At 37.4% G+C, this 12,957-nt stretch overlaps 1 protein-coding gene across 3 annotated transcripts in view; it reads left to right on the top strand.

Moving 5' to 3' along the window:
• Nucleotides 1-1,558, top strand: part of LOC100725022 (contactin-associated protein-like 3) — a 233,507-nt gene extending 231,949 nt beyond the window's left edge. For all 3 annotated transcript variants that reach the window (XM_063227348.1, XM_063227351.1, XM_063227350.1), the window contains one exon: nt 149-1,558. In XM_063227348.1, coding sequence (XP_063083418.1) covers nt 149-270 — 122 coding nt within the window. In that variant the 3' untranslated portion in view covers nt 271-1,558. The remainder of the gene's footprint in view (nt 1-148) is intronic.
• Nucleotides 1,559-12,957: the final 11,399 nt, after the last annotated feature.

The raw sequence follows: 12,957 nt of genomic DNA, 5'->3' as shown, positions 1-12,957 counted from the left end.
ATGGTTCCAACTTATGACACAGTAGTGGGTGGTTGGTTTACTTTAATGTAACTTATTAAGCAGTGATGTGCTTAATAAGCCTCTAGCTGGGGTGAGAGTCACCATTTGCGTTCTGACTTTGTGTTTTTGTGTTCTCTTCCCTCCCTAGGTGTGATAGCAGTCGTGATATTTATTCTGCTCTGCGTCGTTGCTATAGGCTTACACGCTTATCAACAGAGAAAATTACCCCAAAAAAGTGAGTCGAAAGTCTCAGCAAATGAAGAGTGCTAGAACTGCTCTGGAAGATGAGCTCAGTATCAAAACACGGTGGAAGTCAGAAAGACTTTGCCTTCTGATCGGCAGCTGTGACGACCCACCCTGAGACTGTTTGCCAGTACTGTTCCCGCCATCAGGGGAGGTGGCAGTGCCATCAGCTTGCTGAAGACCTGTGGTCTCGGAAAGTTCCAGAGGCCCCGCTTGCCTCTGTGAGACAAGCCCTCCAGTGCTTATCAACAAACTAAGGAGGGCCATGAATCACCGTTGATCAGGCCCCACAGTTTGAATGCTCTCTTCCAAAGCCGAGGTTTAATTTGTGTATTATGGTTTTTCACTGAGAAAAATGGCCAGGTATCTCTGATCTTACTTACTGATAAATGGAACAGAACTTTGGTCCAGGTTTAAAGACAAAGTTCAGTTCTAATGCTTTTTTGTTATTTGGAAACGTATCTGAGGTCCTTTTATGGTTCCCCTGGTGATATTTATAAAACAGGAAATGCTTCTTAGATCAGTATCAGTGTCATTTCCATTGTTTGCAGCACCAAGTGACACACCAAAAATTAACAGCAGTCCTACTTTCCCTATCTGATGATCAATACAATGCAATAGAGGTTTTGGATATGTTGTTATTTTTGGTATATTGCTTTTTCTAATCGACTTTTTAATCATTTTTGATAAATTTTAATGTTGAAATGATTATCAAATGTAAAAGTATGAAATTTTAATATTGAATTTTGTAATGGGACAGAGAGTTGATGGATATCAGGCTGCATAAAGGATGTCAAGGAAATCTGCTTATTTTTCTTTGTAATTTGTAATTACTATAATTTTTGTGAATTGTGACTATGTTTTTAACTAAATTAACCAGACATAAATGCCACTTCTCTGAGTTATCCTTTATTGATACCATTATCTTACTGAAACATTAATTTACTCCTCTAATATTGTATTATTATGTTAGTTTTTCCTTTTAAGCTTTATTTCTCTAAAGGTTTTCCCAATGCCTGTGGGTTCCTATGAATATATTGCACAGAGTATCTTTTCAGTTTCTGAGGAAAATTAGCTGCAATTCCTTTTCTAAATTTTGAATTGTTCTAGGCATTAATACCATTGTATAGTATAATCTTGTCTAACTGCTTTTGAAATATAGACTGAGGCTACTCACTCCAAGGAAGCACAGCATTATGTTAAATCTATACTATGGGAAGTCTGCTACTACACACAGGTTTATGAGCATGGGGTTAAATTCTTATAGATTTGCCAAATTGAATAGACCCTGTAAAGGCTTACACAAATACCAAAATAGCAGATGATTGGAATTAACTTTATTGTGTTAGTTCCAGGAACTAACATTGAGGCAGTTTAGTTGATAATTGCGTTGAACCACCATTCAGCTTCCATAAACTAATTATATAAAAAATGATGCTATTTTCCATAACCCAGAATCTAACTGCTTCCCAAGGACTAACCAGATCATTTTTTCACATCAAGGCAGGTTGGAACTATACCAGCCTAGTATTACTACTACAGAACTGAATTTTCATCTTCTTAGTTGTGTTGTTTTTGAAAGACTGAGTATTGACACTCTCTGTCTTATGTCTACTCCAAGCAAACAATATCTTCTCAAAACACTTTACCCTACTGATGTGTCAGTGAAAGCTGAAGGATTATTTTGACTATATTATCAGGGACTTGGTATAGATCCTCAATTTCCCAAGTGAGTGTATGGTGAAGGATTAAATAAATGAGAGAAGTGGTATGATGTTAGGGCTCCAGGAAGATCAAAACCCTCTGCAGAGTTTGGAAACTCTGTTGACTAAGACAGGGGATGTCTCTGGGTAGCCTGTATTTATATAGGCGGTTTCAGTGGAAATGCAGGAAACTGAACAGACCGTCGGAGTGGTTCAAGGACTTTGCCAAGTAACAAATTGCATTAATTTAGGAGAAGTCTCTTAGGAGATCTCCATGCTGCATTTCACTACAAGACTGAAATGCCTGCAGCTACAGATTTTATTTAGGTATTTGGAGCTGGAGCCAGGTGTCCACAGCTGTTATCTTAGCTTGCCCTGGCCATGCAGCAGCCCTGCACATGTGTTCAATTTCCAGTTTCAATGGCTCCCAACACTGTATTATTCTCTTAATTCAGTAATGTTTGTGGGACAGATTTTAATGATTTTTTTATTTTGCTTTTTCTCAAAGATTTATGCAGGTTTGCAAAGAATTCAACAAAGATGTAGTGCATTTTGTTAGTCAATGTATACACACCATTTAGCCTCTGACACTTTTACAGATGTTTACTTTATTGCACATGAGATTTTGGTAGCTAGAGTTTTGTAGACTATAGAGAATGTAGCATCATAGCCCACGATTCTCTGCTCTTCCAGAAAGCAAAATGAAGCATCATGCTGCACTGATACTGGTCTGCCATCAATCTTCTCTACTGGTTTATAAACTTTAGTTTTTATTTGAAAATAGATTAATTTTTGGTGAAAATGCAATTATTTTAGGGGAAATTATGTAAAATTTAAATTACAAAAAATATGCTTTCTTGCTAATTTATATAGAATGTGCAGATAAGTCTATTCTGAACTGGTTTGTACATTACACTTGTATATTTTGTGATTGTTAAGATCTGTTTACCTTTTATGATGGGGAATTTATAATGAAGTCAATTATTCCTTTTAATTATTAAATAAAAATGAAAAAACAAGGGATGGGGATATAGCTCAGTGGCCCTGTGCCTGACTGGTAAACATGAGATACTGAGTTAAATTTCTGGTACAAAAAAACAGATAAAAGGTAAATGTTTACTTAGTGCTAGAAGTAAAACTTTGCGTGAATGTATATAGCTAAATTTTGTGAGGGGGAAATCATTTAACCATCAGATGCTGTTGTTTGCACAGCATGGAGAGAACTGGAAAACATTATACTGAGTGAAAGAAGCCACACACCAGAAGCCAGTTCTGCATGCTCTCAATTATAGGTGGAGTCTAAAACAATTGCTCTCGCAGAAATGGAGAACAGAATAGTGATTACCAAAGACTGGAGGAGGGAGGAATGGATAGATAGTAATAAAGTACAGAACCTCACTTAGCGATGAAGAATAAGCTTGATTTCTTTACTTTTGTTTATTTACTTATTTTTCAGATCTTAGTGTGGTAACTACCAGTTATAACAGCACTGTTTTCTTGTGGCTGAGAGAATGGATTTCAAATGCTCATATCACAAGAATGTCAGATACTTTATGTGATGGGTATGCTGATAGGTTTGGTTTGGCGTATTTTACATCAAAATGTAATTAGTTGTTTATTTAACCTATCTCATTGGTCAACTTTGGATAAGTTGGGCATTTCTTAAGTGTTGCTTTAGCAATTAAATTTAAAGAGAAGATATCAACTTTTTGTTATAAAATATCTTATTCCAAGAGTCACAAGGTTTTTCTGCTGATAAAGCATCAAATAACACACAGTTGAAACTTTTCTCCTCCTCACATGGCTCTTAATGGATGTAGCTCAGCTGTGCTCCTTTATGATGTGTTATTATAATGGTCATTAATAGTATTTAAATTAGTGTGCTTGAGGGCAAATGCAGATGATATTTAATCAAGACACTTAAAGCTGCTATTATGAAGTCTAGGGTTTATCATGCCTCAATTATAGTGTTAGGGAAATATGGTGAAGAAATACTTTCTGTATTCTTTTACTGATAACATTTTATTGCCCATAAATACATCATGACCTAAAATTATAGTTTTACATTTTATGTTACTTTATTTTATTAAATGTGAGTATATTAATCAGCTTCCCATTGCTGGATAAAATATAAAGTAAATACAAAAGCAAAGTACTTTGGACAACTCCAAAGTAAAGGATAAGAAGTTTATTTGGTTCATGCTTTCCAAGGGTTCAGTCCATGGTCAGGAGTGGCAAAAGGAAGAAACATCATGGTGGAAGGGTGTGACAAAGTAGAGCTGGCTAGATCATGGAAGACAGGAAGCAAAACAAGGAAGCACTACCAGAGAGGAGGGGACCAGGGACCAGACATAAAACCCAGGACCACACCTCTGTGACTCACCTGGACATACTCAGAAGTATGGGTAACTCCCAAGCCAATCAAGCTGATGATTAAACTTAAACATAAGATACCATTTGTTCTGTGAATGCAAAGGTGCACATTTAACATTTTTGAAGTATGCAAATTTATAACTTAGCTTGTATTACTAATATTTAAGGAAGGTCTTAAAACCATCTGTAGTGGTGCATGCTTGTAATACCAGCACTTTGGAGGCTGAGGCACGAGCATTGTCATGAGTTCTAGGCCAGCCCAGGCTACAAACTGAGTTCAAGGCCAGCCTGAACTGCATAGTGAAACCCTATCTCAAAAAAATACAAAAAAGGTCTTAAGATAATAGTATATGATTATGTAAAATTATACCACTGGTACCACATTTTAATCCTTTAAACAGCTGATAAGGTAAGACACTCAGTTATTTCCATTTTTTGCAAGCCACACTAAGGATTTGCTTGCTTGGCTAAAATGTTACAAAGTAATTTTAAACAAAATAGACTGGAATACAAATCTTAATATTTCTAGGCTCTAATTCTACTACTGGTTGCCTGCAGTGAGTGAACATAACTAACAGCTAAATTTTCCCTTCCTTACAAATCTATAAGAAATGATTCATGTATGGTGCGTGTGTGTGTGTGTGTGTGTGTGTAATCTTCAATTCTGGTCAAGATGAGATGGTAGCGTATTTGTTCTTCTGTAAAATAACCTCAAACCAGAGAAAATATAGAGTATAATTGGACCCAAGCTTTTGAAAGTGATCTTTGAAATATGGGAAACAGATGAGGTAGATGTGTGGTATTGTCATTCCCACTGTTAGCTTCAGAGAGGTTTTAGACAACAGTTCAAGGTCTGGGATAACTAGGGACAGGCTAGCAGATCTCAGAGCTGAGTAGCTAGATGCTGCTGAGAGTTTGTTGCGGGGAAAGGGCCAGAGAAGAAAAGGCCACACATGGAGCAAGCTTGAGGGACCCTAACAGCCTCCCTTTACTACCCAGCAAAGCGCTGGATACTACATGGGTCTGATGAAACAGCTGAATTCATTCAACTAGAGTAGCCCTTATCAGCCTTTAAAAATATTACCGACCACCCGATGGAGTTTTTAAGATGTTTTCTTTCCCACTTGCCCCTTTATGTCACTAGAATACTGCAAACTCTCCTCATTTCCTTGGTTCGGTGTCTATGTTTTAATCATGAGTCTATTCATTCTTTCCTTCCATGAACTAATTTTGCCCATTGGGATTGGATTCCCTGGGTGAGAAGTCAGGGCCTAGAAGGACAAGGGATTAGAAAGTCCCAGAGCCCCTAATACTTCACAGGGACCTGGGTAGAGCACTCACAGGGATCTTGCCTCAGCAGTGGGAAGTCTTCTTACATTACACACTGGTACAGATTTTTGATAATTACAGTTTTGAAAATGTAAAACACCTTTTTTCTTACCTTTTAGGCAGTTGATAGATATAGAGATAGAAATAAAGATAGAGAGATGCAGATAGAGATAGAGACAAATTGAACACACAGAAAAAAAGGAAAATATTTGTCAAAATGGGTACTGTCATATTTTATGTAGGACACATTATACCATATTATAAAAATATTAACAAATAGAACTATGTGGCCTGCAGAATACACAATAAATACCCTGAACCAGCTCTTCAGATCGAGTGTGCTTCAGATTTCTTTTGCTTTGCTTGTATCCATGCAGCTTCTGCACTTAACATGTGTTCCAGTCAGTTTTCCACTGCTGGGATAAAATACCTGATAGCTCGTGGAGTTTGAAGTTATTGCGGAGATGAGCTGCTTACCTCATGGCCTGGGCACGCGCCAGCATGCACCGGACCTAAGCCTCATTTTGGGGGGGAAATTTTTATAAATGGGGCACACAGAGTCCCTAAAATATAACTGATGGTTTAAGTTCCTTTTTGTTTATGCATGGTTATTTTAAAGAAAAACTGAGATAGGTAATTTAATCATTCATAATTTCAATGAAAAGTAAAAGTTGTTTTAAATTTCTGTACCATCAGAGCAAACTGTTCCGTTTCACGGTCTTTAGTTAGGTTTCTCTTTGACTTCAAATTTCACTCATTATGATGGTCTCCTTGAAGTTAGGGGCTGGATTTTACTTTCCATAAATCATGAATCCTGGAGTGGAAGGTTACATGCAGGGGACATTCAGTTAGTGAAAAAGGTGTGCAGTAAAGAAGTAGCATAGTCTCAGATTTTGTAAGATAGCTAAAAGTGTGGATGACAAGAAGGAAGAATCTATTTTCTTATGTGAAGAAACAAAAACCATATTTTAAGTATATCTTTCATGATAATTACAATATCCCAGAGACTTTTGTAAATGATTTTCACATATAAAATTCCTAAAATCTCTTGAGAATTCTGTACAGTGAATTACTAGTGTAATTTCCACTGCATTAACAAACAGACTGAAGCAGAATTTCTTTAAATAACACCCTGATAGTGATCCACTGGATAAATCTCAAACTGGGTTTTGAAATCAGTCAGTTTGGTTCCTTTTGAACACCAGTTTCTGACTAGTATGTCTTACTATCTATCACAGAGATAATATTTTTGGTTACTGAGTATTAGCAGGAAAGAATTCTAAAGGGTGTTCTTCCATAGAAATAATTCTGAATACTGTACATGAAATTTATATATAGGTTTCTTCTATTTCCTTAACATTAGGCTCATAGTTATGAAAGGATCTTTAGATATTAGAGAAATAACACATCATGTATTTTAGAAAACTTTCTATTGCTCTTGAAGAAAAGATTTATTTGGGCTCACAGATTTAGTGGTTCCAGTCCTTGTTCAGGCAGATCCTTTGCTTAGGGCTTCCTGTGAACTCACCACATGACAACAGGGAAAGCATGTGGCTAGGAAGTAAAAGAGAGAGAGAGGAAGGGATCTGGGTCCCCTAATTCCCTTAGAGGACACAACCCAGATGTACGGTTTTCCTACAAGGCACCTCCTCCTAAGGTACACAGCACCCTCCAAGAGAGCCACCCTGGAGACTAAGCACCCAAAGTGTGATCCCTACAGGTCAGTCAACGTTCAGCTAAAACACCATGTAACATTTTATTAACTAAATCTAATTTAATTGCTCAAAAGGTATATATTTTTAGTGGAAAAATTATAATGTATATTTTGGATATAATAAGGCAATTTGAAGAATAGTATCCTAAAGATAGTAGAATTTAGAAAGAAGGCATATTTCAGGTAAACTAGAATCACCAAAGTTTATGTAATATCTCCAGTTTTGAAATGCAACTTTTTTTCAGAAAAATTTCAGTATTTTATAAATACTGTATGAAAATAGTGGAGGGTTAGGCTTGTAACTGGGCAAACTTTGTGACTGAGAATTTTTATGAATGACAATTATTTGGGAAAGACTGAATTGCTTTTCCTTCACTCAATTGTAAAGTCATTTCATTCACATTTTGGCATAAAATCTAGGACCTTGAACCACTACACTGATGTTGAGATAGTATGGGATCGACCCAGTTTACAACTGTAGTGATGTGAATATTAATGAAATTATAGTATTACAATTCCAGTAGGCAGAGTAAGATAATCAAAAGTAAAGCAACAATGAAATATAAAACAATTTCCTGATGTAGTATACAATTAAATTATTATTTTTGCTGCAGTGCACAGGAGAAGAGTTTCCACTGGGGTTCACCCTGATGTTGGGAAGCAGAACATAAAATCTAGAATGAATGGTAGAATTTTTAGAAAATGGACTCACTATCAGGATGTAACAAAGATTTAACTGGGTAGCATAAATCCGACTGTCTTACGCCATGGTTGAATATCTTTATAGAGTTGTACTTCCAAAAATAGAACCCAGACATCAAAAAGAAGTGAAAAGCACACTACAGTCATAGGATCATATCAAAGCATGTGCAAGTAAAGACCCTCGGTCACATTTCAGTCCTGCTACTGCTCCTTTGGGTTTTAACATCTCTAACACTTCAAGGCCCAAAGTTGCTCTCAAATCTCTCTTTTTAACCCTCGCTCTGTAGGAATGTGTAGTAATACGTAGCTCTTCATTACTTCTCTTTGCTTCCTTTCACAGGAAAATTAACCAGCTGATTCAATTTGGAATGTCTTTATTTCAATCCTTCCCCTCATACTATCCAGCAAAGGATCAAGATAACTCACACTGTCATCATGAACACAGACACATCTCAGAAAACTTGATAATCACTTTCCCCAGGAAACGACCGCTCAGGATGGGGACTTGTGCCCAGAAATATTCAGCGGTGCCTCTGCCAAGTACATAACACATCCCAGAATTGCTCAGTTTCTCCACCATCATGTGAGGAATCGTTTCAGTAAAGTAGCAGCATCGTTTCTTTTGGACATGCAAATAAATATGACCACCAATAGCTGTGTCTTAGCTCTAGGGCTGCTGTAACACCATAGACTGGATCGCTTGCACCAGTTCTGGTGGCGGCAAGTCCTCAGTCAAGAGTCTACAGTGAAATCTGCTTTCTAGCTCCAATTCCATCATGAAGCCATACCCTCAGAAACTAATCTAAACCCAGTTAACTTCCAAAGCTCTACCTCCAAATCCATATCATCTCACAGCAAATGGGGCTTCAGCTTGTGAGTTTTGGAGGGACACAAACATTCAGCTCATAAACTGTAACTAGAGTTTGTTTCACTAAGTGGCATTTTCTTTCCTTTTGGGAGATGCTTTTGAAAATTTTAAGAGCTTTGGCTTCTTGGAAATGATCAAAAGGACTTTACCAGGAACAAAGAGAACTCATTTGGAAAGCTAATTGGTACTCTGCTCATAAAGGAACAGTCTGAGGTGCTTAATAATATATTTGCTTTTTCCCACTTTGATAAATAATGTAGGTCCTTGCATCATGGGGAGCAAATGGATTTACCAATGTGAACTCCTCACGAAAATGTTGGCAACAGGCAGAAAATAAGGTTTTTCACGGTGTGTAAAGAGCAGTGTTTGGCCTTGTGGCTGCACAGGAAGGCATCTCTAGCTATAGGGGAAAGCTTGAAGGACTAGACTAAATTCCAATTTTTAAAAAATGAAGTGGAGAAGGGGTTGCTGAGATATGGGGAGTGGTGTTCCATCAAAGGCCCAAATGTGAGTTCTGACTGTCTGGGTTCTTTTGCTTGCTTACCATCAAAAGCACAAGAAAATCTCCATAAAAATGAAAACAGCAGCTTATTCACAATTTGGCCAAATTGAGGAAGTACTAGTCCACTACTCTTGGACATATAGAAATGCTCCAAATTATAGAAGGGGTAAAACAAAGCCAGGAAATATCCTGTTGTAGAATCAGTCAGGCTTCGACCCACACAGGGGCTCAGGAAATGCTGACTCCTCCCTGGCACCAAGGATCAGGTTGGTGGCTATTGTTCTCAGCATGAGGAAGCTGGAGAAGCAGTTGTGCCTGATATTTAAAGATCCATTATAACCTCTCAGTTGCAATGTGGAAGCTTGTAATCTTTGATGCTTGCCCCTATTATCCATAATTGAAAGTTAGTGTTTAATAGGGGCAGAGTTTCAGTTTTGTAAAAGGAAGAATTCAGGAGGTGAATCATGGTGATGATTGCCCAATGCAAAGGTACTTAGTGCTGCTAAACTGTGCACTTAAAAATTATGAAGATGATAAAATTTTGCATTTATTTGGTCACTGTAAAATCAAAGTATATAGTTATGAATGAATAAAACTATAAAGCAGAATCAAAAAAAATAATAAAGAGAATGCAAGACTCTGAGTGCAGTTTTTCCACACCACTTCTCAGTGATGTGTTTGCAGCAGCCTGGAAAGGAGGTGTGATGTTTCCCTCTGGGGCATCAAATGGACTCCTTTCTACTTAATCTAAGGGGTGTGGATTTCCCAAGCTTGGTGTTCCTAACTTACTACACATCTAGAAAACACCTGGCTCCTCTGATTTGTCCTTGTGGAACTCGAGGAGACACAGAAATGGGAGTGGTGCCATGAGGGAGATTTTTTTTTGCCTCTGAACCAAGACTACTGTGTCTTCAGCTCATCCACGAAACAGTAACAGATTAATTTAATAACTCATGATTAGGGTAAAATCTCAAGCCCCAACACTACTTTTCCTAAATGTAGATGACTGTTATGGGTATCTACCAATTATTCAACTTTTAATCCTGTACTTTCCTGACTGGGTTGATGATGCCTTACAGAACCTTGGTATAATATTAAAATAATCAAGATATATATATATATATATATATATATATATATATATATACATTGCAGCAGCAATCTGTCATTCTGTCAATGAGAAATGCCAAGTTAAAGATTTTAGTTTGCCAAACAAAGAATATTTTCTGGTCTTATTGTATCTTTCCTTTGAGATGTTCCACTCTTAATGTGACTTTGTCCCAAATTATCCATGAGTTTTCATTTTGAAATGTTACAGGAAGGCCCACAAATTTTGACTTGACTCCTCCTCTAATGAATTCCATCTCACTGATTTCATATCTTATCAGAAATTTAAACAATTAATTTTTGCACAATCATAAGTGGAGTGAATAAAAAGAAAAAGAAGCAACTGGACATACCCGCCAAGAAAATGTTTATTGGAGGAAATATTACTCAACATTAGAATTATGTTGCAAAAGTCCATTTTGATTTTTTTAATATGAAAGAGTCTGAATAACTTTCATAGCAAACACAAGTAAATACATGGTCCCAACGCTCAAAGCAGACATCCGGACTCCTGTGAGCTCTGACTCTGCAGTATGCTAAAAAGCCTCGAGAAGCCCTAGGAGTAATCAACTTCCCCTAAGATTCTGAAGATCCATAAGACACTTAGTGTATTCAGGCAGATGTGGTTTTCTTTCAGACATATCAAATAAAGAACTATGATCAAGGAAACATGACTATAACTTTGCTTTCCATATTATTGTTAGCCTTCCTCATTATTTTTGTTTTGTTTTTATTTAAATATTAGTATAAAACTTGAAATTCTAGTCATCATTCTCCTTTTCTTGGCTGATTTCATTCCAACAAAAGTTGTGAAATCATTCCAACCCTTTAAAAGATTACTATAGTTTACTGTATATCCTTAAAAGGGACTAAGAATCATCATTAATTTGTTTTAAAATAAAAAATGGCACAATATCCATTGTTAGGATTTAGAGTATTGTTCACACCCTGAACAAGATTGCTCAGTACACTCCTCTGTGTGTAATGTTTACTTTGCCTGCTCCAAACCAGTGTAACAGCATCATAGTTTCCTTAAGTTCTTTTATACACCAAGAATAACATAACAGGCAAAACTTCTGAGTGACTAACAAATTTCAGACACTGAGCATTTTAGTCAGTTAATCCATACAATGCTCCTGTGAAACAGGCGCTACTGGCATCTTTGTACCGACCCACGGGAGACTGAGAGACCAACACAGATTTTCCCAGCATTGCCCAGCCAGGGAGAGGCGGCTCCAGTCCAGCTCCGGTGTCCAGGCCTGGCCTCCCAAGCTTTAAGAGCTTACATGGCTACGTGAATAGAGTGTGAGTGCCATTCTCTCACCATAATGTTTCATCTAAAAAAGTCTAGTGCATCGGGTCCAAATCATATTGGAAGATCTCACTTCACCCAAAAATCTAAATCTCTATATCATCATGAATTACCAAGTAGTGTGTGTGTGTGCATCTCTTGTGTGTATGTCTCATGTGTGTGGTGCGCGTGTCTTGTGTGTGTGTGTGTGTGTGTATGTGTGTGTGTGTGTGTGTGTGTGTGTGTATGGTTCTGGGTGTTAAAATCACTGTCACTTTCATGCTAGGCAATCTACCTCTGAGCCAAATCCTCAGCTCCTTGAAGAGCTTCTACAGTGATCAGCACCATACAAATCCATCTTTTTATTTGCTATACCTTCCCTTTTGTGCTCTTCCAAGTCCCAAGTTACTAGTGATAAATTTATAATACAGACCTGTACACATTGCTGGATTGTAATTCTCCATTGATGAGTACGGTTGAAAACTCTTGCTAAGGTTGTTATTTGTTGTCACTATTTCAATTGTTTTGTGTCAAGCTGGCAGTTCCACTGCCAAACGTTTTCTTAAAAAAAACTTTGATAAAACAAAAAAAGAACCAACCACACTTTGAACTGATATCACTGAAGTTTAACAGATGCTTCAACATGCACCATATCAAAGAGGATCTGGTTTGCCTGCTGTGTTAGTCAGCTTTGCAATTCTATGACAAAATACCTGAGAAAAATCAACTTAAAGGAGGGAATGTTTATCAGCACCCGGAATCTTCTCTCATTAGGCTAAGGCTGAAAGGGTCAGGCTTTTGTATCCAAAAGTCACTCATCTGGATTCAGGCATGATTACAAATTCCTTCACTTGAAAAGTGAGGGGGGAAGACCTATCCTTCCTGTAGACTCATGACCAGTACAATGTGCAGATAGAATGAAGAATCATGTGATGTCTTCTGGCCTCAATAGTTCATGATGCAGTGACTCTGTAGGAAATGTTCCTGACCTGGAAAGGAATTTCCAGGAAAGGAAAGGCTCTGACGTAAGCCTGGCAGACTTCTTTCATTTACGTCAGGGTACTTTCTCATGGCAAATGCCTGGTCTACCATTGTGTTGGCCAGAACTACAGGAGGGAGATAGCT

This window comes from Cavia porcellus, unplaced genomic scaffold (genome assembly GCF_034190915.1).
Source record: "Cavia porcellus strain 051 isolate PalLab524CR breed Dunkin Hartley unplaced genomic scaffold, mCavPor4.1 scaffold_17, whole genome shotgun sequence".
Lineage (NCBI taxonomy): Eukaryota > Metazoa > Chordata > Mammalia > Rodentia > Caviidae > Cavia > Cavia porcellus.
The sequence above is the reverse complement of the archived record's forward strand: the minus strand, read 5'-3'. Positions and strand labels throughout refer to the sequence as shown.